Source organism: Ambystoma mexicanum, chromosome 6p (assembly GCF_040938575.1).
Source record: "Ambystoma mexicanum isolate Mex_15411 chromosome 6p, UKY_AmexF1_1, whole genome shotgun sequence".
Classification (NCBI taxonomy): Eukaryota; Metazoa; Chordata; class Amphibia; order Caudata; family Ambystomatidae; genus Ambystoma; species Ambystoma mexicanum.
Window position 1 is genome coordinate 480,940,239 of NC_090935.1, and position 27,859 is coordinate 480,968,097.

A 27,859-nucleotide genomic window follows, 5' to 3' on the forward strand; every position below is an offset into this window, starting at 1 on the left:
GGTCCCACTAACCCAAGGGAAGAAGTCGTCCCTTCCGGAGCTTTGCTTTTCGATCAGAAAAAGAAGTTGCAGCACAGCAGCAGGGCTTCACCGGGCAGTTCAACAGTCTAGGAGGATGCAGCAAGCTTCGTTCAGAGTTTCTTCGGGTAGTTCTTCCCAGTGGTCGACTCTGCCTCTAGCCCCAAAACTCCTTTTTAAAGCCGTTTTCTCCCATTCATGCACAGCATAGTTGTCACTCAAACATCAGGGTGGCTGTCCTGAAAGGACAGCTAGCCAATCGGGACTGGGTGCATTCAGGTTTCCCTATGGACTAAGGACAGGAGTTTCGGTACCTCCTCACTTCCTGCCCTTGCAGACATACTAGAGCCAGAGGTGGGTTTCAGTACTGAAGCCCACCAAAGGCAAAATGAACAAAGGGCTTAAACCTGCTTTGGGGCACAGAGTAAAACCTAAGAAAGACGTCGGAAACACATCGAAAGAAGACCGGGGCCATTTTGACAGTGGTCACCCATGGGTGCTATACTGCAGCTGATGTTTCAGCCTGCGGTAGAAAAGCGCAATGGTAGGAAAATTAAACCACTGCCACCAGCCATTTTTAGTAGTGAGGGTAACATGTTACATGAGTAGGTAGGAAAAGGGGCTTCTAAGTAACCCCCCCCGGCTCGCATACAACATAAGATGGTGTGTGCTGGACCTACAAAGAGAAGTACAGGCATGCAAATACAGGAAGTGAATATAGGAAGTGCTGCTTAGCTGCTCAGCAGGCAGCGGCCTCCCCATTCGCTCATTGATCTCCCCGCAGGCAAGCCTTCACTTGGCTTTTTTTAAATACTCCTAGCAGTCTCTATCATTCACGCAATGTGACCGTCCAATTCAATCATGTCTAATGATATCTATACGCTGCAATCTGCCATACCTCAGCAGAAAGACTAGCAAATTAGTAATGCATTTAAAGCGTACACCGCTCAGAAATCCTCACGCTCCGAGCGTGTCGAAGTCATGCCAGTTGAAAACTCACTGTTGATAGTTGTGATTTCTATCACTGTGACCCTCCAGTGTCTCCTGAATAAGCATCGGAAAACCGCAACTGGATTGGACTTGCCTTCTATAAACTCTCCCGAAACTAAATCTTGCATCATGAACTAGACTCCTCCGCCTGATTCACTAATGACGGCAGTCTTTGAGATTACCCAATTGGAACATACCATCTTGGACGAATTGTCAATGATTTTGCTTCAGCAATCAAAGCTTGCCCGAAACCCATACACTATGCAGACAAGTGAAAATCCCCAGCTTGGCACCTACTCTTATAGAAGTGTTACCACCAAACATAGAAAAATCCCTCATTGATCTGACATCAATTAAAGATGCCCCAGCACAGCCGAACATGGATTATTGCAAAAATTTGGAAAATGCTCAAATTACAATTCCACAAAGCAACGATACTCTCCCAGTCTCCAATTATGTTTGCCCATTCTTCACACAACTCATCAGCATTGTCTATATGTTAGGCAACATTGTGTGCAGTACCCTGTGGGAGAATGCACCAGCCTTGACCTCTTGGCATTAGTTAACCCGACCTTTGGTATAGGTCTGTACTATACAAGTTGGTAGAGTAGCTGAGCAGCCAGGCTTATCGTCGCTAGAGGGGGTCAACGTGAGCTGTAGGGTTATGACAAAGATTCACAGTGACAAGTATCCCAAAAAAGCACTTGCACTCAAGGTTTCCTGATTAAACAATTTATTTAAGTCAGTTGAATAAGCCGCCTTCAGAAGGGAGCAATATATATGTAACACAAAAATATACTTCGAAATACACACTCTTTAAATCAGTAAATACCCATTTTGGATGACGCACAGGTTCTTCCTACACCCTGGGGTGACTTAAATAACTAGGACACTGTGGACATTAATATATCACTGGTACATTTAGAGCAATACCGAGGTTAGTGTCAAAAGGAGAAGATGAGGGAATAAAGCAACGTTTGACAAATATTCTTATGCTGATAAGTACTTTTTTGAACCCTCCAATGCAAAGTAAATTAACCCTTTCCTGGGGGAAAGGCAAAGCACAAAGTCGGAGGTAAGGGGAGTCTTCCAGGGAGCCAGGACAGCCAATGTTAGTTGAGCAAAAGTCTAGGTGAACTGAAGCACTTCTTGCAGGCAAGTTAAGTCTTGCACAATGTTTTAGAATTAATTGTATAAAAATTAAATCACTGTAGGGCCACACGATGGGAGGCTTGTGAGGGTCAAAGCTGCAAGCAACCTATCAACAGAGAACTAGCAAGGCTACACAAGAGGTAAGTCCTTAGTTTTACTGTACCTTTGGTTAGAATACATTGGTTCCAGCTGGCTTCTGCTCCTGTGTATGTCTGCAGATCCTGTTGTTTCTGGGCCTCCGTCATTGGAACAAGAGGTGGGACGTATGGGAACTCCTGCACTAAGAATTGAAGGTCGGCAGCAGCAATGGGCAAACTTCAGATCAGCAGCACTTCACGGTTTCAGCTTCTCGCGGCTCTGGCAAATAGCACCACAGCGTTTTTCGGATACCTTATGGACTTTCCTTGCATCTGGGGTCCAGCACTCTGTTGTGGCTCAGGCTTGGTCAGTCCTGCTTCATGGGTGTCCTGAGGATCTGGTGTTCCTTTCCCTGGCAATCTGTTCCTGCAGTGGCAGTATAGCCAGCTCTGTGAGGTTTTCCAGATGAGCTAGTCTTGGGGTAGATTGGTCCTACCAACCTAAAGGGAGAGGTCGTCCTTTGCAGGTTTTCTGTAGTCGAGGCAAATTCGGAACTTCAGCACTGCAGCAGGGCTTCACCGGCCAAACCAACGGGAGTTGCAGCAGGCGTCTCTTCCAAGTTCTTCGGATTCCTTAATCCAGTGGTTGACTCTGGCTTCCAAGCAATAAGCCTTGGCTTTTATGCAGGTTTCTCCCTTCATTCTCAGTCTAGCTGTCAATCACACATCAGGGTGGCTGTCCTCCGAGGACAGCCCTCCAACCAATCGCCCTTGGCTGCATTCCTGTAACCAAGGAGACTAAGCACGGAGTTTCAGGAACCTCCCTCGCTTCCTGCCCTGCCAGACACGCTGGAGGCATAGACTGGCTTCACCAGTGAATCCCGCCAAAGATAAAACTAACAAAGGGACCAAACCTGGTGTCTCGCAGAGTAAATCTCAAGAAGTACCTTTCCAACAAGAAATTTTGCAAAAACAAGACTGGGGCCATTTTGACTAAATGGGCACCCATGGGTACTTTACTGCAGCTTCAATTGCAGCTTGTGGTAGAAACACACAATGGTAGGAAAACTTAAACCCCTGCCACCAGCCATTAATTAAAGAAAGAGTAACAAACTTTTTATAATGGACAAATGGATCCTTCTTTGATGTGCCGAAACAAAAAATTCCTCAATTATATGGTTCAATTGTATTTCTTCAAAATAAATGTAATCTGTTATCCATTCTCATGTTTGCGAATACCTTGTTTTCCAATTTGATGGAATTACATTCAATATTTACCTGGTTTTCCAAATTAACATACTTTGTGTGTCTTACTATTACTTCATAGAATTTTTTCAATCCTGTGTTTGTCTGTTTATTTGAGACTGTTTTTCATCTCAACTTCTGTCCTCACTCTTAACCTCAACACATGTTTCCCCGTTCCAATTTTGACGGTTCATCTGGAGGTTTTCGGTACTACTTCAAATATGGTGCATTTCGGGTATCTGGTATGGTGTTAATCATAAAAAATATCAGAATACATTGATAAACCCCTTCAACCTTTAGCAGCGGGACTCTCTACTTTCATCAAGGGTATGAAACACATTATCCAACAATTGGAACTAATCCAGTGGGAACCTTATTTCTCCAGCATGGGGTCTGGCATGGATTCACATGCTCCTGAATATTCCCCGTCAGGCTGGGAATCCTCGGTAAAGAAAAAATCATTATCCGTTTCGTTTCTGATCTGTCTTTCTTAGTAGTAACCAATCACTGATCTCTGGGTCATACCGCCCCCAGCCAATGACTGCCTTCTCCCTAAGCCCCGCCTCTGGCAGCCATCCTCATATTTTTACCGCACGCTCAAGTGTCGGGAGTCCTCGTACTTTAGCTCTCGTTTTTTGCTGTGTTTTCACGCTTTTTCAGGAGATTTTATTTTTTGGGTTTTATCGAGCCTCCAGCTCCACCGTTTCTACTTCCGACAACGGGGACCTGTTTCGGAATTCTTCTACACCCCCCCAAGGGTGAACTTTTCGTCGAGTTTACACTTCTTGGAGGATTCCGAAAGATCTGCGTCCTACCTCAAGGGACATGGCCCAGGACAAGGGACTCTCGACGCCTTGATCCAAGCTGTTCAGGTGCTGCCCTGGATGCGGATTGCAAAATGTTTTCAAGGAGGAAGAGCATTCGCGATGTCTCTACTGCCTTCATGAGGACAAGACGCACATGGAGAAGGACTGTGCGTTCTGCAAGAACCTTTCGGAACGGACCAAACAAGATCGTCGTTTCCGCCTCGCCGCCTGGCTGAAGAAGGGCACAGCAGGTGAGAAGGCGAAGAAAAAGTCTGAGCGTGCTTCTAAGTCCTGTGGGGGCGCCCCGGCGACGGGGGCCCAACAGAAAGCCAAGCACCGCGAGTCCGCGTGCACCGGGAGCGCCGAAAGGTCGGGCTCTTCGGCTGCCAGGCAGAGCGCTACTTCCCCGGCACGTTCGACCACGAGCCAGCACTCTGGTTCGGGGAAGAGGAAGTCTGGGAACCCGGGTAAGCCGCTGGAGCGGACCTGGTCGATCTCGAAGGGGGAGCGAGGCACTGATCCCCCCCCCCCCCCCAAGGCAAAAGGCCCAGGACGCACCTAAGGTGGTGAGGGCTTTGATCCAGCCGGCAAAGTCCTCTATCGAAGTGGTCGCTGCGACCCTGGCGAAGCCGGCTGAGACTATGCCAGTGGAAACGGCCTCTGGGCCCAGAGTATCTCTGCCACCGCGGAGGGAATCCTCTTTCCAGCCCATCGTTAAGACCCCCGTGAAGTCCCCAGCAGAAAAAGAGGGGGGGGGGCGGTGGCCATTACAGACTCGGAATCAGCCTCCGAGGAGGAGCTGGGCACCGAGAAGGGCCTCAACGAGAGGTTCGATCCCAGGATGGGCGGTCCCTGCTGACGTGATCGAAGATAGCGACGATGACGACGAGGAGGGCCCAGTGCCCGTCCGTCGCAGCCATTACCCGAGCCCCAGGATAGCTCGGCGGCCGTTTTGTTGGCAATCCAATCTTTATGTACCGAGATAAGGACGAGATTACCACGGACCCCGACGGAGGATCCAGAACCAGGCCCGTCGGGAAGCCCTCCGAACAAGCGGAGGAGAGTCCACCCTGCTCCACCCTTCGTGCCTGCGAGACCTGTGGACCTCGCATCCCCCTCATCGGACCCTAGAGAGGATACAGCGACGGATACGGGGACGGACGATGACGGCGGCAATGACACAGCGGACATCCTGTCATCACCCCGCACAGTATATCCCCCCTCCCGCCCCGCGCGGGCTTCTCCGGCCGACGAAATTGGCTCTTTCCACGCCATGATAACCAGGGCATCCGAGCTCTTCCAGCTCTGCCCTGAAGAACAAAAAAGGAAGGGTTTCTGTACCAACGACAAGAGGCCAAGAGGAAGACGGTCCTCGCGGTGCCATTTCTCGATGACATCTGGGACGAGGGGCTTACTGTCCTCAAGAACCCTTCCACGACACCCGCCAAGAGGGACTGGTACGAGAAGTACTGAGTTCCCGATGCCACCCCCTTGTGCCTCAGGGCACAGCCCACGCCGGACTCTGTCGTCTCGGCAGCGGCTAAGAAGAAGGCAGCGAGTGCGGCAGCATCAATTTCCCCGCCGCACAGCGAGGGCAAGAAGTTTTACTCCATGAGACGACGAGTCATCTCGTCGGCGACGATTAAGGTGGCCAATGACTTAGCAATCATGGCCCGCTACGACAGGGAGCTCTGGTTCACGATAGCTCCCCTGCTAGACTTCCTACCTGACGAAAAGAGGGCAGAGGCCCTAGAAATTCTGCAGGAAGGGCGAGGTGGCGTCGGATCACGCCATAACGGTGGCAACGCCGACTGCCGATACCGGATTTCGCCAGCTGGGCAACAGTTTGCCTCCGACGAGGATGGCTCAAGGCGACAGACTTTCGCCAGGACGTCCAGACCAGAGTGTTGGACATGCCGTTCGACGGCAACAAACTTTTTGGTAAGGCTATGGACGAGTCTCTACAGGCCATCAAGACAGACTCGGAGACGGCCCGGGCCCTAGGGGTGCTGCAACAGCGAATGCCCTTTCGGAGCTCTGGAGGCAGACAGGGTGCCGCCACTGGATCCAGCGGTGGCTCCTCCACTTACCACCAGGTGACCCGCTCCTCTTCCCAGGAGGCCTACAGAGGTCGTGGCAAGCAAGGGGGATCCCGCAGTCGTCGCCAGAGAGGCCAAGGCGGAAAGGCCGCCTCGAAGCAAGACTGGCCCGGCCGTGTTGTTGGGCCCCCACCGAAGCACCCCGGTGGGAGGCCGGCTGACGAAGTTCATCAGCGTGCGGGAGTCCATCTCCACCGACCGTTGGGTGTTGGACACCCTGGCCAACAGGCACTCGCTGGAATTCCAAAAGAAGTGCCCTCGCGTTCCTCCCGTGGCCAGGAAGGAGAATCACATCCCTCAACTGCTGTTGGAGGTAAGGGCGATGCTCAAGAGTGCCATCGTGCTCGTCCCCAGGAGGCTCCAGCGCTCTTGAGTGTACTCAAGGTACTTCCTCGTCAGAAAGAAGACTGGTGGTTGGCGCCCCATCCTGGGCCTGCGTCGGTTAAACAAATGCATCAAGGTGCAGAAATTCAGGATGGTCACCCTCCAGCACGTGCTGGGACAGCTGGAGGAAGGCGACTTCCTATCGTCGTTGGACCTGGAGGATGCTTACTTCCACATCCCCATTCTAAAACGGCACAGGAAGTTCCTCAGGTTCGTGGTTCAGGGACGCCACTACCAATTCAGAGCCCTATCGTTCGGATTAGAGTCGGCACCCAGGGTTTACACCAAGTGCCTGGCACCAGGGGTGGCGCGGCTGCGCCTGCAGGGGATCCACGTCTTCACCTACCTGGACGACTGGCTAATCTGGGCAAGGACAAGGAGACTCGCCGTCGAACACACGGCGAGGACCGTCCGGTTGCTCACGGAGCTGGGGTTCGCCATCAACTACCCCAAATCCCACCTGGTTCCATCGCAAGTAGCACTGTTTCTGGGAGCGAAGCTCGATACATTGGGGCAATTGGCCTCCCCTTTAGAGGAGAGGACCAAGACCTTCCTGGGCAAGGTGCGGCACCTGTTAGCCACAGATGTGGCCAGGGTGAGGTCCATCATGTCCCTTCTCGGGATGATGTCCTGATGCATCTGTCTTGTACCCCTTTGCAGACTTCGGATGCGTCCGCTACAGGAGTTCCTCGACGCCCGCTGGTTTCAGGCGACAGGCTGCTTCGAGGACAGGATCCCTCTCGACGAGGAGTTCCGTTGGGCGATCCTATGGTGGGGCACCTGTGCTCACCTCACTACAGGCACAGACTTTCAAACCCCGGCGTTTCAGGAGATAGTGACAACGGACGCCTCTCTGGAGGGTTGGGGGGCCCACGCCGGAGAGCTCCACGCCAGAGGCCTTTGGCTCCCGGAGGAGAGGTCTCTTCACATCAACATTCTGGAGCTCCGAGCAGTGTTCTGGGCTCAAGTCGTTCCTTCCGTCCCTCAAGGACAAGGTGGTGAGGATCTTCACTGACCACACCACCACGATGTTCTACATACGGAAGCAAGGGTGCACCAGATCCCCAACCCTATCCAAGGAGGCCCAGGATCTGTGGCATTGGGCTGTCGCCCAGGGGATGTTTCTGTTTCCCTTCCACCTGGCAGGAATAAAAAACACCATCGCCGACTCACTCAGCAGGGAGCTGCGCTCGTGCCACGAGTGGGAACTGCCAGGATCAAGTGGATCGGCTCTTCCAATGATGGGGCAAACCCCAGATCGACCTGTTCGCGATGGCGACGAACTCCAAGTGCCAGAGGTTCGTCAGCAGGTTCCCACAGCCGAGGAGCATAGGCGATGCTTTCTCATTCCCCTGGGACGGCCTGTTTCCCTACGCGTTCCCTCTGTTGCTGTTGCTGCTCCGCCGCATCAACCAGCTCAAGAAGTCCAGGTACAGGGTGATCCTCGTCGCACCAGCGTGGCCGAGGCAGATCTGGTTCCCGGACCTTCTGGACTTGTCAACGTCCCCACCAGTCAAGCTGCCGGCCGACGCCGATCTTCTCTCCAGAGAAGGAGGTGCCATTCTCCATCACGACCCACAGTCGCTGAACTTGCAGGTCTGGCTCCTGCAGCACTGGAGTTTGGAGGGTACGATATACCGGCTGATTGCAGAGAGGTTCTTGCAAAGGCCAGGGCGTCCTCAACTCTCAAGTGTTACGGTCATAAATGGAAGAGGTTCTCTGTATGGTGCCGTGCACAGGAGATTAACCATCTGCGGATTACGGCCCCTCAAGTACTGCCGTACCTACTGTCGCTGGATATAGCTGAACTGGCTCACGCCTCCATCAAAATACATTTGGCTGCTATCTCCCGATATACCAGGACTACGGGACGGGCGTCCTTGTGGTCTCATCGCCTGGTGAAGGACTTTATGAAGGGACTATTCCGATCATTCCCGCCGGTGAATGCTCCTGCCCCGGCGTGGGAGCTTAATGTGGTGCTGACCAGGCTCATGGGGGGGGGCCCATTCGAGCCTATGCATTTGGCGCCTTTGAAGTTCCTGTCATGGAAGACAGCGTTCCTTGTGGCCATCACCTCCGCACGACGAGTGGAAGATCAGGCCCTATCTTGCAAGCCTCCATAATTGACTTTTCATGACACGAGGGTGGTGCTGAGGACGCACCCCTCTTTCATGCCCAAGGTGCCGTCGGACTTCAACCTCAACGAGCCCTTGGTGTTACCAGTTTTCTTCCCGTCGCCTTCGACGCCGGCCGAGAGGACTTTGCACTCGCTGGATGTAGCTAGAGCGCTGAAGATCTACGTGGATCGCACGAAGAGTTTTCGGAAGACGTCACAACTGTGTTTTAACTTTGGGTCTGTGAATCAAGGGAAGGCTCTCTCGAAGACTTCCATTTCCAGATGGCGCTCTGGCTGCATCATGCACTGTCACCGGTTGGCAAACCGACCGCTGCCTGGCCGTCGGAGCCCATTCAACCAGAGCGATCGCTGCTACCACGGCGTTCCTGTCTCGTGTGCCCCTGCTGGACATCTGCAGGGCTGCTAAGTGGAGTTCGACGCACACCTTCACAAGATTCTACTTCGTCGATCGGGACTCCAGGGAGGAGTCCAGGGTCGGCCAAGCAGTACTGCGCAACCTGTTTACCTAAGGTGAGCCTGGTGAGGAGGTAAGAATTGCTTAATGTTGAGTTGGTATGTAATGCTTAACCCTTTAAGTGCCATGGGCATTTCTCCCCAGTGCCAGGGCCTTTTTTGGTGATGTTGGTATGTGGCCATTCAATGGCTTCTAACTTTTTTGTTACATGAGATATCTCGGCCAAATTTGGCTCCCTTTAATCCCACATGTAGGCGGTCGTAACGCCACCCAGGAATCCCAGGTTGCTGTAGGGGGGGTGAGAGAAAATGAGCAAAAAGGGCGAACTTTTTGGGGTTTTTCAAAAAATGCCAATAAAATGATGTACAAAGAAGCCTGTGGTTTTTTCCTTGTAAGAGCTAGGAACAAATGGTTTGCTGTTCCCCAATTTCCCGGCTTTCAGGAACAGGTTGAGTGGAAATGGAAAAAAATTATTTTGATGTGGTTATCAACCGTTTTGTGAGAGGTAGGCGATTTTGGCCATTTTTGCCAATTGGACATGCATGGAAGGAATGGAAGAAAGGGGCAGGAAAGCAAAATTGGAGGACAGAAAGGCATATATTTCTGAAAAGAAGACAAAATTCCAAGTTTAGGAAGGGGTGATTTGCATAGGTCAGGCAACAACTAGGTAGGGCAAACTGCCATTGAATGGGGGAAAAGCGGGAAAATGACTGAAAACATGACTGTTGGACATGGTTGGCTTGGTACGGCAATGGCTTCTATGAATTTTGAGAAAAGCAATGCTCCGCTACATTCCCCCGACTCTTGCAGTTAGGAGAGCATACATTTTTTGTAGTGTTTTACAAAACAAGCAATACCACAAGCCAAACACTGAGCCATGGTACACAGGAGTTTTACACTCACGGCCTGACCAGACGCACTTAGCATGTGTAAATCGGGAAAACCAATGTGGTGAGGAACGGCAAGCATACATTTTTTGAAAGAGCACAGGCAGACCTTTTCAAGGGTAGGTGACTTGTGCAGGTTACAAAGGTGTATGGTGGCTAAAGCAGCGACTAACTGTAGGTCACATTTGGGAAATGAAAGGGTTGTGAGACAAAGGGCACCAGCAAATGGGTCAAAACGTTATGAAAACCACACAAACACAACACATGGCCTACTGACCTGCGTTCCCACAGGTGTCCCGATGAAAACAGTACCTCACATGTGTGGGTGCACCTACCTGGCCGCCAAGGGGAAAGCCTAAAACACAAGTAACCCAAAGTCTGTTTTCAGAGCGAAATCTCAGACATTCTGCCTACCGGCACAACATACAGATATGGGCCTCGGGTGTCCAAGCCACCGAGGAAAAGGGGAAACCCCATGCATTTCCAAAAAGAGGACACCCGTGGGAATCCGCAGAGGTATGATTTGCGCACATCGCCCCAGAATTTATTACCCAGACAGCTCCGCAAAGTCCGAAATGTGGGGGGAAAAAATGCTTTTTCCTCACATTTTGCTCGCCGCACCCATCGGAACACGCACCTAACAAAACATGGCCTACCGTCCCTCGTTCCCACAGGTGTCCCAATGAAAACGGTACCTCACATGTGTGGGTTCACCTACCTGGGCGCGAAGGAATAAGGCTAAACCACTGCTATCCATACCAAAGGGTTTGGGGAGGCAACCTACAGATTTAGGCCTGGGGTGTTTCAGCCACCAAGAAAAACAGGGACCCCCATGCATTTCCGAAAAGAAGACGCCCGTGGGAATCCGCAGAGGTATGATTTGCGCACATCGCCCCAGAATTTATTACCCAGACAGGCCCGCAAAGTCCAAAATGTGGGGGAAATGAACGCTTTTTCCGCACATTTCGCTCTGCGCACCCATCGAAACACGCCCCCAACAACACATGGCCTACCGTCCCGCGTTCCAACAGGTGTCCCAATGAAAACGGTACCTCACGTATGGGTGCACCTACCGGGGACGCCTTTCGCCACTGCCCATTGTGTTCATGTGGGCAACCTACAGATTTGGGCCTAGGGTGTCGAAGCCAGCAAGGAAAACAGGGAACCCCATGCATTTTCCAAAAGAGGACACCCGTGGGAACCCACACATGGCCAAATTGGAGGGGCGGCCCATCTCATGTAGCCCTCCCCAGGGGCAGATAATGGGCGGGGCTGTCCTGCACTCCTCCCTGGGCTCAGGCGTCCGCTCCTAGGAGCAGATATCTGGTCCTAGGGAGGGCTGCGTGACATGGCACCCACTCCATTGCCGTTGGGGGGGGGGGGGGGTCAATGCCCCATCCCATTAGAAACTTCCCAGACCCTTTGGGGTGCCCCACAGCCCCCCCCCCCTAAAAAGCGTTCCACCATTTTCCATTTTTTCTTTGTTAAGAAACTTGCCCTGGTGCAAAGGGGCACATTGGTGTGCCAATCTGGCCCCAGGGTGCCCAAAACCTTACTGCCCCACCCACTGGGGGGGCTTGTCCCACCATTGTGGCGGCCCTCTCCTCACCCACACCGAACGGAGAGAGGGCACATCATGGAGCCCTTCCTAGGAGGCTCAGGGAGGGCAGCATGAGGTGTCCGCCCCCCCCATCCCTCCCCCCTCAGCCATTTGGGGTGAGGGGGAGAGGACAACCACAAAAGGTGGGGCAGGACCCCCAATAGATGGGGCAGTAGGGTTTGGGCACCCTGGGGGCAGATTGCCACACTAATGTGGCCATCTGCACCAAGCAAAGTTGGGTAAACAAAAAGAACAATACAAATTCACAGGGTGCTTTTTAGGGGGGGCTGAGGGCCACCCTAAATTGGCAGCCAATGATGTACTGCAACGCGGGTGGTCCTCAACCCCCCCACCCCAAATGGAGGGCCCCACCTCATGCAACCCTCCCTGGGGGCAGATAGGGTGGGCCCCACCTCATGCATCCCTCCCTGGGGTCAGATTCCCCTTCATATAGGAGACTGATGGCTAGGGTTACTGAGTATTTTGGTTGGTCTAGTCCTCCGGATGCATTTGTTCAGGATGACTTGACTGATGTTTTGGATCAAGGTCTATCCACTGACCCAGTGTTGCCTTTTCATTTGACTTTGCAAAAAAGGGTGGTGGCTGCTTGTTAGACCAGAGTTTTTTTCCAGCAGTTAACAAGTCGTAGACTAAAAAATACCCCCCTTCCAGTAGCAACCCCAGCTACCTATCCACTCACCCCAGTCCCGAGAGTTTGGTGGTTCAGGTGCCTACGGCCACCTCAAGACAGACGGCGTACCCTACCATCCCTCCTGATGGGGACAGCGCTTTGATGGTTGGGCATGCAAGTTGTTTTCTGCGGGGTGTACAGCACTGAACTCGGCCAACTCGACTTATGCCTTGGCAAGATTTTCACTGTGGAATTGCATCTCTCTAGCGGCTGAGCTTATTCCCGAGGGGGAAGAAAAATATGGGAGGAGGGGGGGGGGGGAATTCACGTCTACCCCTACCTGGATGACTGGCTGATCTGAGCACGTTCTCCCGAACAAGCTCTGAATCATCTCTCACCTGCCGCTCCCTCCCCAAGCTGTGCTTCTCCCTCAATTTCAAGAAGTCGCATCCGACACCACCTCAACAGCTCCAGTACATCAGGGCTGTGTTGGACGCGTCCTTTGGGGGGGGGGGGGTGGGAGTCGCCTCCAAAGGTGAAGGCTCATCACATTGTACAGATGGTGAACAAATTTCAACATGGCTTTCGTATTCTTAAGGTTGTTCGGCCTCATGGCATCCTGCATTTTTCAAAATGGCAAGTCCCATTCAGGTTCCACTCTCGGTCTCGCAGGATCTTCTGTGTTCATGCCGCCGATCTGACTGCTAGCGGTTGTTGGTCTCTGTTGGAGTCCAAACTCCACATTAACCTGTTGGAGCTGCCGCCATCAGGCTGGCCCTGAAGGCTTTTATGCTGTCTTTGCTGGGGAAGAGTGTCCTGATAATGACGGACAAAACCGTGGCCATGCATTAACTCAACAAAAAAGGGGGGGGTAGGGTCACTCCCGTTGTGCAGAGAAGCAATGCAGCTCTGGTTCTGGGCAATTCAGCCAGGAATTTCACTTTCGGCATTGCATCTGGCCGGAGAGGAGAATGCGTCGACGGAATCTGAGCAGGCAGAGCACGATCTCTCATGAGTGGGAGTTGGCTCAGGAAGTCCTTCTGGAGATCTTCACGCTTTGGGGAACCCGTCAAGTGATCTGTTCATGACAAGTGCCAACCGGAAGTGCAAGAGATTGTGCACAAGGAAATTCCTTCCGAGATGGGCCATAGGTGACGCATTAGTTGTGGATTGGTCATTCCCACTTCTGTACGAGTTTCCTCCAGTCCCCATCATTCCTCATGTGATACAGAGTTTGCGGAGGTTTGGATTCCACATGATCCTCATTGCTCCTGATTGGGCCAGGAGAGCGTGGTACTTGGACCTTCTAGAAATGTCCATCAGTCCTCCACGCTGTCTTCCCTACCGAGAGGATCTTCTCTTACGCGAGAGGAGTGGGGGTGGGTGGGGGCCTGGTTCTCCATCCAGAGGTCAAAACCCTCAACCTTCACGCTCGGTTTCTGAAAGGTTCAGATATAAGGATTGGGACCTCCCGGATGATGTGATGGAGGTGTTGCTTTTGGCCAGGCGGTCGGCAACCAAATCCCTGTACCATTGCCGTAGGTTTTGCGTCGGGTGCAGAGGACACAATGTCAATCCTTTTCAGTGTTCCATTCCCATGGTTCGTTAGTTCTTGCTTTCTTTGGCCCACAAGGGTTTTCAAGTGGGTACCATTAAAGGTTACCTCACAGCGCGGTCTATCTTCAAGCGCTCGTCTGAAGAATGTTATTATTTTAAGATTCCTTTGATTTCCCAATTTCTTAAAGGGCTCACTAATGTGTTCCCACCATCCTAGTTTCAGGTGCCGGTCTGGGATTTGAATTTGGTCTTGACATTCCTGATGGGTGCTCCGTTTGAACCTTTGCGCTCTTGTTCTTTGAGACCGTTGTCTTTCAGGATGGTTTTCTTGGTTGCGGTTACTTCCGCTCGCAGAGAGTGAATTGCAGGTACTTTCATCTAAGCCACCATTTACTGTCTTCCACAAGGGTAGGGTTGTACTGCGGGTGCGCCCATCCTTTCTACCTAAGGTAGTATCTGCCTTTCATTTAAGCCAGAAAAGTAGTTCTTCCGGCTATCGATCCTCATCCTGGTAAAGAAGAGGAGCGACTACATAGGTTGGACCCTAGGAGAGCTCTGAGCTTTTATGTTTCTAGGATTTCTGGGGTCAGAGTGGACAAACAACTCTTTGTGGGGTACGGTGGACACTGATAGGGCCTGGCTGTTACCAAACAGACCTTGTCCAGGTGGATTGTCCTCACCATTAATGAATGGTACAGATTGGCGGGCAAGGACCCTCCTGAGGGTTTACAGGATCACTCCAGTAGGGGAGTGTCTGCTTCGACTGCCCTGTTGCGGGAAGTTCCTATTAGGAAAATTTGTGAAGCATCTACATGCGCTTCCATCCACACCTTTCTCAAACATTACTCCCTGGATGTGCTCCATGGTCAAGATATGGTTGCTGGAAAAACGGTCCTTTATTCTGCCATCTTATTGGGTATTATAAAATCTTCTCCCTCCATGTTCTTGTACTGCTTTGGGAGTCTTTAAAAGATGTAGAATACGTTGGAGGACACCGTCCATTCGAAGAACAAGTTAGTTACCAACTGGTAACGTTCTTTCGACTGGGTGTTCTTCCAACGTATTCCATATCGGCCTGCCCCTCTGAATTTCCTATGCTATTGCAGCTTGTGTTCCCTCAATGTTATGTGGGGTGAAGCTGGCATTATGTACGAGCAAGTCACACGTTATGGAGGAAAAAACATAAACTGAGGCTACGGGTGCCGTGCGTCCTATTTATCACATCCAGTGACATCGCCCTCGACGGAGGCCTTCCAGGAACATCAACCCGACGCCATCAACACCGGATGCCCTCTGCAGAAAAAGTTCCGAAGCAGCACAGCTGTAGACATTACATGTCAAAAATGTGGAATACGTTGGAGGAACATCCAGTCGAAAGAAAGTTGCCAGTTGGTAAGTAACTTGTTCTTATGGACCTACATCTGTACATCCACACGACATTATTCATCAAACCCACTGCATTTAACAGCACCTTACATGCCGCAGCAATCATCCACGGCATGGAATTCAAAACATACCACATGGGGGAACTTTTCAGAGTGAAGAAACTGCACATTGGAAAGTGGATTTGAAAAACCCTCACAAACTACTATCAAATTCAGAGAAAATTGATAGTCGATCTCATCTTAGGAAAATGTGTACAAAAACAAAATTAAGAACAAGAGAAGATTTGTTGCAAAACAAGCCAAAAATGGATAGCTCTAAGGAATACAAAACCATGAGATTCATCACCACTTATAGTACAGATAACCAAAGGACTAAAAAGATATTAGCCAAAATTTGTAACCTATTAAAAATGGATGAAGATTTAACCCCCTTTCTGGATGGACAATGGACCAAGTATCACATTCTGCAAATCGAAAAACCTTCAAGAAAAGATTAGTCCTTCACACTTTATGTATAATCAAAAAATTATTTCCTCTAAACCTACGCAATGGCTTAAACAACCTACATATGGGAACTACAAATGTTGTAACTGTCAGCAATGCAATTATTCGGTCAATGCAAAAACAAACATTGAAATAGCAAATGGACACAGACATATTCTGTAACTGATCAATTGCAATAGCAAAAATGTGGTGTATGGAAGTCAATGCGTTTGTGGAAAGAAATACATAGGGAACACTATAAGAATTTCGAATTGGGGAAGATATAAGGACAATTAAAAATCAGGATCTCAAATCGCCTTTGGCATTCCATTTTCTAGAACATCATAAGCCTGAACAAATGAGTGATGTATGTTTTTTGTTAAATTAAAAAGTTGAAATGCCACCAAGATGAGGCAAGTGGAAAAACTGCTGAGGCAAAGAGAAGCCTACTGGATATGTTTTATGGATACATGCCACACAAGTCTTAAAGCAGACAGACCTGTCACATTTTCTTTGAACAATGTGACATGATGGAGCAGTTTTAACATATGAATGACAACTACTTCATGAACATTTTGGTATCAAACAACAATTACTGTCATAATCAATTATTTGTATAAAAGTCCATACGTATGTTTAAAAAGGGTATGAAACTTTGTAAGAATAAGGTGTATCATAACATTGAGCATGCTAATTATGAACAACTGTTTCTTTAACGCAACCTTAAACTGTAATGAGCAATAAGCAGTTGAAAATGTGGAACTTTAAACCAGTAGCTTCTTAACCTATATAGAAGATAGCGAAGAATAATTCACAAAATATTTTGAAATAAAGAGCGTAACAACTCTACAGATACGTAGGCAGTACATGATTCTTTAGAAACTACATCGCGTGAATATAATGAATGATAATCTATGTATAAGGCCTTCAAGATCCTGGACAACTTAACTAGCACAATTCTAAAAACAATCCGGCAAGTAACCAGAAGTGTGCCAATTTTATTTTTAAGGGTAGACGATGAGCAAAATATTGCAAAAACTGTTTTTAATCAAACTAGTGTTCATATATCTAAACTAGATGAAAAGAATATGGCAACCATTCAAATAGGAAAAAATAATCAAACTATCTTTTTTTTTTTTAAATAATGCTTTGAGGTAACCACTTAATTGAACCGGTTTCGTCAAAACATTGTTTTACTGTGACAATGACTTCATTGATAAGTTCGAAGTAAAACAGACCTATCCCAACTCAAAATGGCTGGGAACTTGATGGCGCGATCGCATCATCATGAAATTAGAAATCCCAGCCATTTTAGTTGTCCCGTGGCAATCTTATCGAGAGTTCAAACAAATGGGACCAAAACTAGCGCTTTAAAGCCAGCCTTCAGATAAGAAAATATGGAATTTATATTTATTATATAACTGGCACCCATAATTGTTCTAATTTATAGCTCAAATTATGCAAAACCTAAGTGAAAGAGAGGCAGAAATTAACCAATGCTACACTACTTATATTGTAGGTAATCAAACAAAACTTAGGAAGTGGAACCCAACTGAAAATCTTGGTACATAAAATTGAAAATAAGGTATACAAGCTTATAATTACAAGGAAGGAACTCAAATAACGGACAAGTCAGTAGGTATATGGAGTACAATTACATGTTCATTAAAGTATTGGCCACTATAACCATTGATTTAAACCACTTCTCTTATAGGTTACTTGCACTAATTAGATGTAAAAAAATATCAAGGGTCAAATGATGAATGCCATAACGGATACCTGATATGCACCAAAATTGAAGTTGTAGCTAATTCTTCTATGAAGTAATAGTAAGAACCAGGCAGGAAAAAATGTTACCCAAGTCACAAACAACCTGACGCCCAAAGTGTGTTAACTTGGAAAACCAGGTATATATTGGATGAATGTAATTCAATTAAATTAGAAAACGAGGCATAATTTGAATGAACACAATTCAATCAAATTGGAAAACAAGATATTTGCAGACATGAGAATGATGACCTAAATAAAATGTATTTTGAATAAGAAATACAATTGTACCATATCATTATTGAGCCATTTTTGTTTGGCGCAACAAAGAAGGATCCATTTGTGCATTATAATATTCAAATTAGAGTTCTGGACAGCCTCAGGACAAAGTGGATCCAAGACTGCTGCCGAAGTACTAAAAAACACATTAACCTAAAGAAAGTTAAGGGACTCGCCAGTTGCTGCTTAAGGCTGTAAAATCTTATACTTTTTGTAACATAAAGATTTTACATGAGAAAATAGACCAAGGGGATACTAAGTAACCCCTCCAGCACCCTATTGTAAAATAGTGTGTGCTGGGTGTATAAAGTTGCACAATGCAAGTAAAGTCAAGGTCACTTCATTGCTCTTGGAAACAGTAGCTTCACCAAGAGAAGGTATTTAAACCTTTGGGAGATCTAAGCGACTACTGTATGTCACAATGTAAAGATAATGCCTATGGAGTTTGTCAGACTCCAAAAACAGTGGAAACACATAATCCAAATCGGGTAAAAACACGAGAGTGAGAAAAAGGTCTCTAACTCCAGGGTTAAAATGAAAAAGTCCTAAAGTCCAGCAAAGGAGCAGGGGGTCTTTAAGGTTGTAGTGAATTGTCATTGAAATGAGAATTCTCACTAGCAAGAGGTCTCTATTACTGGCGTTCAAACGTATGCAATAGAATTTACTTCAATTATCCAGCATGGGGTCTGGCATGGATTCACATGCTCATGAATATTCCCCGATGTCAGGCTGAGAATCCTCTGTAAATGAAAAATCAGTTTCAGTTTCGTTTCTAAACTGTCTTTCTACTAATAACCAATCACTGGCCTCCGGGTCATACTGCCCCAGCCAATGACTGCCCTCTACCTAAGCCCCTCCTCTGGCAGCCATCTTCAGATTTTTGCCGCACGTTCAAGTGTTGGGCGTCCTTGTGCTATAGCTCTCGAGCTTTTACTGCGTTTTGCGTTTTTCCTAAGAAGAGTTTACTCTTATTTGTCGGTCAATTCGAGCCTCAAGCTCCACTGATCCTTCTTCCGATCAACGGGGACCCGTTTCAGAATTTTTCTACGCCCCTAGAGGGCGAATTTTCGTCAAGTTTCTCTTCTTGGAGGATTCCAGAAGATTTTTGAGGCCTACCCCGCGTGGACATGGCCCAGGACAAAGGAGACACGACACCTGTTGGATCCAAGCTGTTTAGGATCTGCCCAGGATGTGGATTACAGAATGTCTTCAAGGAGGATGAGCACTCCCGGTGCCTCTATTGCCTTCACGATAAGTCGCATGTGGAAGTGGTGACAACGGGACGGGTCTCCAGGGCCACTACAACCTTCCCCCACCCCGCCGACGAAATTGGCTCCTTTCACGCCATGATCGACAGGGCATTGGAGTTTTTCCAGCTTTGCCCCGAAGAGCAGAAGGAGGGTTTCCTGTACCAACAACGGGAGGCCAAGAGGAAGACCATCCTCTCAGTCCCGTTACTGGACGACATCTGGGACGAAGGACTGTCGCTGCTGAAGAACCCGTCCATGGCTCCTGCGAAGAGGGACTGGTACGAGAAGTAGTACCGGGTCCCAGGCTCCACCCCTATGTGCCTCAGAGCACAGCCGTCCCCGGATTCTGTGGTCTCCGTGGCGGCATCAACTTCCACTTCCCCACCGGACGGCGAGGGGAAGAAGCCGGATGCCATGGGACAAGGCATGTCGGCGGCGACAACCATCAAAGCGGCCAACGCCCTCACGATCGTGGCACGCTACGATAGGGAGCTGTGGTTCAAGATCGCTCCCCTGCTGCATTTTCTGACAGACAAGAGGGCGGAAGCCCTTGAAATCCTACAGGAAGGCGAGGTGGCTTCGGACCACGCCATCACATTGGTCACAGACATCGCCGACACCGGCTTTCGCCAGATGGGCAACAGCGTTTTGCCTTCCCTGGTGCGGTTGGCTCAAGGCCACCGACTTCGGTCAGGACATTACAGACCAGGCTACTGGACATGCCCTTCGACGGAAACAACCTGTTCTGCAAGGCAGTGGGCGAGTCACTGCAAGCAATCGAGGCAGACCCCAAGACGGCCCGGGCCTTGGGTTCTCTCCAACGGTGGCCATCCTTTCGGACCTCCGTAGGCAAGTCTTAAGGCACCTCCAAAGGATTCGGCAGCGGTTCCGCGTCATACCGCCAGGCGTCCCGCTCCTCGTCGCAGAAAGCCTACAGAGGCCGCAACAAGGCCGGAGGATACCGTCGCCAAGGTGGCAAGGCCTTGGCGAAGCAGGACTGAACCGGCCGTGACGTCGGGCCCCCACCCGAGCACCTTGGTGGGAGGCCGGCTGGCGAATTTCGACAGCGTGTGGGAGTCCATCTCCACCGACCGTTGGGTGCTAGATGCCCTGGCCCACGGGCCCACACTGGAGTTTCAAAGAAATCTTCCCCATCTACCACCCTCTTCCCCATCTACCACCCGTGGCCAGGAAGGAAAACCACGTGCCACGGCTGCTTCTAGAGGTATGAGCGATGCCAAAAAAGGGTGCGATGGAACTCGTCCCGAAGAGGCTCCGGGGCTCGAGTATACTCGCAGTACTTCCTCGTCTGAAAGAAGACTGGCGGCCCATCCTAGACCTTCGCCGCCTCAACAAATACATCAAGTCCCAGAGGTTTCGGAAAGGTCACCCTTCAGCACGTGCTGGGACAGCTGGAGGAGGGCGACTTCCTGTCGTCGCTGGGCTTGGAGGATGCCTACTTCCACATCCCCATACACAAAGGACATCGAAAGTTCCTACGGTTCGTGGTCCAAGGGCGACCATACCAGTTCAAGGCTCTGCCCTTCGGGTTGAAGTTGGCGCTGAGGGTCTTCACCAAGTGCCTGGCACCAATGACGATGGCTGCGCCTGCAGGGGATCCACATATACCCCTACCTGGACGATTGGCTCTTCCGACCCAGGGCAAAAGAACTCACCGTCGATCACACAGCAAAGAGCGTCCATCTGCTCATGGATCTGGGATTCTCGGTCAACTCCGCGAAATCCCACTTGCTACCGTCGCAAGACACCCTGTTCCTGGGGGCCAGACTCGACACAGTGGTTGGCTTCACCGTCAGAGGAAAGGACGAAGGCCATCTTGGGCAAGGTATGACTGTTGACAATGGAAGTGGCAAGGGTGAAGTCCATCAAGTCCCTACTTGCCATGATGTCGTTGTGCATCTACCTTGTGTGTTTATGCAGGTTGCGGATGCGGCCACTGCAGGAGTTACTCGATGCCCGTTGGATGCAAGCAGCGGGCAGCTTCGAAGACAAGATCTCCCTCAAGACGTTCCGTCAAGTGATCCGGTGGTGGGGCACCCACGCGCACCTCGCGGCGGGCATGGATTTCCAGGCCCCAGCGCATCAGGAGATGGCAGGCTGCTCCCTGGAGCGATGGGGAGCGCACATCACTGTGGTTGCTCAGGCTTGTGTCGTCCTGCTTCAAAAGGGTCCTTGGGATCTTCCTGGAGTTTGGGTCCGGCTTAAAGACGATGCACTCGTTCCTGGTGTTTCTGTCCCCCTGGCACTCTGTTCCAGCAGCAGCAAAGAAGTACAGCCAGCAGTAAGAGGGGTTCCAGTCGAGTAAGTCTTGGGGTCAGTTGGTCCCACCAACCAAAGGGAAGTTGTCCTTTCTGGGCTTTTCTAGCCGATACAAAATTTGGAGCTTCAGCACTGTAGCAGGGCTTCACCGGGAAAACCAACGGTCCATGAGGGTGCAGCAAGCTTCTCTTACAGCTTCTTTCTTCGGATTGTGGTCCAGTGGTCGACTATGCCTTCTGTCTGAGACCTCGCCTTTTATGCAGGTTTCTCCCATTCACAACATAGCTGTCTCACACACAGTAGGGTAACTGCCCTCCAAGGACAGCCAGCCAATCACCTTTGGGTGCATTCAGGTAACCAAGGGGACTAAGCAGAGGGAGTTTCAGGAACCTCCCCCGCTTCGTGCCCTGCCAGACACGCTGGAGCCAGAGGCGGGTCTTGGCACTGGAGCCCGCCAAAGACAAAACTAACAAAGGGACCAAACCTGGTTTGGTGCAGAGAGTAAAACCCAAGAAAGACCTCCCAAGCAAGAAATGGTGAAAAAAAGACCAGGCCCATGTTGACAAAATGGGCACCATGGGTGCAGCTGAGGATTCAGTCGGCAGTTAAAAACACACAATGGTAGGAACAGTAAACCACTGCCACCAGCCATTAAGTGTTGAGGGTAACCTACATAGAAGAAACGGCTAAGTAACGTTAATTTCACTTTTACTACTCTTGGGAAAAGTAGTTTACCCAAGACAAGGTATTTAAACCTTAACCCCTTAAGTGCCAAGGACTGCCAGGGGGCTGGATTACCTTCAGTTTCACGTCGGCGTGCGTAAAGCACGTCGGCGTGAAACAAAGTAAAATCACTGCAGCAGCCATTTTCGGCTGCTGCAGTGAAGAAAGAAGGTGAGTGCCCTTCTTGGTCAGCCTCGATCTCCGGCTGAATTCGAGAGTAGATTGAGGTGGTCAGTGAACAAAATGGTCAGTGGCGAAAGGCTTGAGGTTACCAGTGGGTTACCTTTTTCCTTTTGCGCCCTCGGTAGGTGCACCCACACATGTAAGGTACTGTTCATCGGGACTCGGGAAGGTAGGCCATGTGTTGTTGGCGGTGTATTTCGGTGGGTGGCCAGAGCGAAATGTCTGAGAATTGTCTTCATTTCCAGCCAATTTCAGAGACCTTTCCCTGTGTCCACTCACCGAAACACGTCACCAACAACAGAGGTCATACCTTCTCGCGTTCCCGTAGGTGTCCTGGCAAAAACGGTACCTCACATGTGTGGGTGCACCTACTGCGCAAAAGGAAAAGGGTAACCCCAAGCCTTTCGGCGCAGCCCATTTTGTTCATGTGGGCAACCTACAGATTTGGGCCTAGGGTGTTGAAGCCAGCAAGGAAAACAGGGAACCCCATGCATTTCCCAAAAGAGGACACCCATAGGAATCCAGAGGTCTGCCTTGCGCAAATTGGCCCAGAATCTACTACCCAGAATCTCCAGCAAATTCCAGATTTGGGGTAAACCACACAATTGCCAGACATTTCTCTGCTAAACCACCGAAACACGCCGCCAACAGATGTCATACCTTCCTGCATTCCCACAGGTGTCCCAATGAAAACGGGACCTCACGTGTGGGTTCACCAATCTAGCGCAAAGGGAAACCGCTAACCCACTGGTAACCACAAAAAGGTTTGGGGAGATAACCTACAGATTTGGGCATAGGGTGTCGAAGCCACCAAGGAAAACAGAAACACATGGGGTTTCCAGAAGAGAGGGCACCGGTAGGAATCCAAAGGGCCAACTTGCATGAAGCGGAATGTTTTACCCAGAACCCCCGACAAAGTGAAAAATGTGGGTCTTTTCGGCACATTTTGGACTTTACCAGGGCTTCTGGGTAATAAATTCTGGGCCGATTTGCACAAATCGTACCTCTGCGGATTCCCACTGGTGTCCTCTTTTCGGAAATGCATGGGGTTCCCTGTTTTTCTTGGTAGCTTGGACACCCAAGGCCCATATCTGTATGTTGTGTTTGTCTGGAGAAAGTGTCAAATTCAGGTGTTGAAACAGACTTGGGGGTTGCCTGTGTTTTGGGCTTTCCCCTTGGCGCCCAGGTAGGTGTACCCACACATGTGAGGTACCGTGTTCATCGGGACACCTGTGGGAACGCAGGAAGGTATAACATGTGTTGTGTTTGTGTCGTTTTCATAACGTTTTGACCCATTTGCTGGTGCCCTTTGTCACATAACCCTTTCATTTCCCAACTGTGACCTACATTTAGTCGCTGCTTTAGGCACCACACACTTTTGTCACCTACCCTTGAAAAGGTCTGCCTGTGCTCTTTCAAAAAGATTTATGCTTGCCGTTCCTCACCACATTGGTTTTCCCGATTTACACATGCTAAGTGCGTCTGTTCAGGCCGTGAGCATAAAACCCCCGTGTACCATGGCTCAGTGTTTGGCTTGTGGTATTGCTTGTTTTGTAAAACACTACAAAAAATGTGTGCTTTCCTAACTGCAAGAGTCGGGAATGTAGCGGAGCATTGCTTTTCTCAAAATTCATAGAAGCCATTGCTGTACCAAGCCAACCATGTCCAACACATATACCTTTTTTTCCGGTCATTTTCCCGCTTGTCCCTCAATCTATGGCATTTTCCCCTACCTAGCTGTTGCCTGACCTATGCAAATCGCCCATTCCTAAACTTGGAATTTTGTCTACTTTTCAGAAATATATGCCTATCTGTCCTCCAATTCGGCTTTCCTACCCTTTTCTTCCGTTCCGTCCATGCATGTCCATTTGTCAAAAATGGCCAAAATCGCCTACCTCTCACAAAAGTTAATAACCACATAAAAATATTTTTTTTTTCTTTTCCACTCAACCTGTTCTTGAAAGCCAGGAAATTGGGGAACTCGGCAAACCATTTATTCCAAGCTCTTATAAGGAAAAAACCACAGGCTTCTTGGTACATCATTTTATTGGCATTTTTTTAAAAAAAAACCCACATTTTCGCCCTTTTTGCTTATTTTCTCACCCCCCCCCCTACAGCAACCTAGAAATCGCCAAAAAAAGGCCCTGGCACTGGGGGGGGGGGTGGGGCAGGGATGGGGGGAGAGAGAAATACCCATGGCACTTAAAAGGTTAAGAAAAATCGAAAGGACTTCTGTGACACTGCAATTAATGGGCTGTGTCACCATACATGAGTGAGAAAATTGGGACGTTGTATAGGGTTCAGTGTACTTGCCTACAGCTCACATCCTCCTCATTAGATAATCCTTGCTACTATGCCAATTACCAATCCTTTGAGTGAAGTACAGACTTGGGATTGCGGACAGTTATACCAAGGGATATTTTAGAGGCTTACCGCCAAGTGGATTTTGGGAAAACTCTCCTAACAATGATTGCATGTATTAAATGGTAGGTAATATAAGCATGAACCATACATTTTTCCCATACACCGCTTGGCAAAGCAGTATTCTTACCAGCTGTCATCTGTCGGTTGGATCCCTAGTTTGCAGATCAAGAAAGGATACAAACAACATTGTGTTTTGACTTAATTGTGTTTTTAAAGTTTTCTGACCACTTAATTCTAGACTTTGTGTTTTTTTTTCTTCAGTTGATAACCTAAAAGTAATCCAACCTCTATTGTGATGTATAGGAAATTAGGCTTTTTTTTAAAAAAAATGAACTATTCCTTTTATTGCATACAATTTACATTGATTTGCTATGAATAAGTGCTGTCAATATTTTATGCAACTCACAAATCCTGTTCCTTCAATTTCTGAGCAATAGAAAGGGTGTTTTTATGTTTGTATAATTTGTTTTCCTGTATTACTTCTCAGAGCGTGGTGTTGTTTGGGAAGAAACCATTATCTTGCTTCCTGATAACGTGCACTATGTATTTCTTTCCGCGACCATCCCAAACGCCAGACAGTTTGCTGAATGGATTTGCCATCTTCATAAACAGGTAACCAGCAGTTCTAAATAAGCTGGCCAGTGAGGGTGCTGCATGAGATGGTTGTGTATCACGCATTCAATGAATTTACCTGCAGGTGTTTTTTGATGAATTGGATAGTATCTGCCTGCATTAAATGTTGCTGCATTTTTTTTTTGTTTAGACTTTTGAGGCATCTAGGGTCCAAAAAAGGTTTGGCCTTTCTATGAACCTAGTATGACCCAAAGACGTTTCCTGATAGTTTATTAGAAGGCACGGAAGGTCACCTTGTTTAATCAAGTGCAAGTCCTGCTTTAACTCTATTAAGATGGATTTCCAGAATCAACTGTGGAGGTGAATTTCGGGATGTTACCTATGTTGGGGGGGGGGGGCGCTAGCGCCTTCCTGCAAATACCCCCCCCCCCCCGAAGCGCTTTACAACTAGCAATACTTCTCAAAGCACTAACGCACAGCTTTTTTTTTTCATGCAAAAATAATCCCACACCGGCATGGCCAGGCAATAAATGAAGATGGGATTTAAATATAAAGTGCCAATAACTGAATGAATTTGTAAAAATGATACGCCGTATTTAGTTTTGCCAGAGCCTTGTAAAGAGCAGAATCCTTTGTGCCAAAAGGAATGCAGCCCCTGTTAAAACTAGACTACAGGCACTGCTGTGGTGTTCGCCAAGGCTGGCAGAGAGCACGAGGTAACTCGACAGGTGTTCCCTGTCCATCAAAACACCCAGGCAGGTTGGGGTTCGTATACACAATGTAACAGTATGGGAAAAAGGGGTTTTAAGCCGAATTACAGGACCAGATTAAATATAGGAATATTGAGTGAAGTGTTGAGAGTATGGCAGGAAGGTGTGTTTATATATAAATGTTTATAATATAGCAAATGATGACAAACGGGAGCTAAAATGTATTCCTGCCTAGACTGCAGTATGCTAAGTAGGCTGGGCAAGAAGGAAGACTGCAGCGTCCCTTGTAAGGCAAGGGAGAACAGTTTTGGATGAGCTATGCAAGTATCCGTAAAGCAAGTTGAAGAGTATATAAGGTGCCTGCTTGGTATCAATCTGGAGGAGACGTCCAGACAAGGATTACATTGGTTATCCTTGCAAGATAGACTCTTAGCATTAATGCTTAGAGGGGTGAACTATTCTGGTGTGAGCGTGATTAGGGGGTACCCCAATATATTTAAGGGGTACCTCTGCAGGTATAGCCTACCTTTCAGTGGTGACCCTGACGTGATCTGTCTTCCCCTGCGCTTTGCGAAGCCCAGACCTAGTCGCCAGGAAAAGAGCCACGCCCATCTATAGTGATCAGTCCCCTTAATCAAAAACCCCATGTATATTGAGCGACTTTGGTAGGGGCCATTTTAAAAGAAACCCTCTGCTCACTGAAGCAGGACGTGGCTCCATAAAGACAGGCCAGCTTCGTAACGGAGGAAACTCTGAGCAATGCCCGTGTGAGTTTACTCTTGCAAGTGATAACAACATGGGAACATGTATGTATGTATGTATGAATGATATGGTCATGTGAATGATAGTATGGTGATGTGGTGATTTACCAGGTCAATGGAATAGATGAAATGGGACTTTTGGTGATGTCTTATGGAAGAGGGTTTCAGGTGATGTCTTATGGAAGAGGGGTTCAGGTGATGTCTTATGGAAGAGGGGTTCAGGTGATGTGTTAAGGAGTAGATTGGATCGGAGGTGGGTTATGTATTGAAATTGTCACATTTGTTTTTCTACTTTTTATAATGGAAAAGAGAACCTCAGGATATGAAAGACTGAGATTAAAGGGAGCCCGAGTTTATAAGGACTCGGAGCCCCAGCTTATAAGGACTGGGAGGTAAGGGATCCTCCGCCATAACAGGTTGCGAAGTTAGTACCACGCATTTTTCTTTTGACGATAAAAGCAATAAGTGGTATTCCAAATGATCTAAGGAAAAACAGTAGCGGCTCGGTATAAGGAATGGGCCTGGATTTTAGTCCATTATTTTTTATATTTTCTTTTGCTGACTTTTGTGGTAAAAGAAGGAACGTGGATGAGTCGTGTGTGAAATCAAAGTGGAGAAAAGTATAAGGGGGTGGGGGAAAAAAGTGGGTTGGTGTGTATTTTTGTGTAAAAAATAAAAATAGCTGCACACATAGTAGTAGGGTTTAAGTGAAGCATTGGGGACGCGGACAACATTATGGAGGAAGAAACTCCAGTAAAACACATGCATAGGGATCTGCCACTGTATTGTGACAGAATAAACCAAGGAAGGGTGGGTGTGTCCTGCTCCTGGCCAGAGCAGGACTCCCATAACAGAAACATGCTAGAAACATTTTTTCCGTCTTTGTTGCAGCAAAATATAAAGGAAATAGGTTCAAAAAAGATTTTAGATCTCTGGGAATTATTCAAGGATCTGGAAGATCAGGAAGGTGAAACAGATAGCCAATGTAAGGGGATATACCCCGT

At 48.7% G+C, this 27,859-nt stretch overlaps 1 protein-coding gene across 2 annotated transcripts in view; it reads left to right on the plus strand.

Moving 5' to 3' along the window:
* Positions 1-27,859, plus strand: part of MTREX (Mtr4 exosome RNA helicase) — a 1,095,475-nt gene that overhangs the window by 188,915 nt on the left and 878,701 nt on the right. For both annotated transcript variants that reach the window (XM_069627280.1, XM_069627281.1), the window contains exon 8: positions 25,299-25,423. In XM_069627280.1, the coding sequence (XP_069483381.1) occupies positions 25,299-25,423 (125 nt within the window). The remainder of the gene's footprint in view (positions 1-25,298; positions 25,424-27,859) is intronic.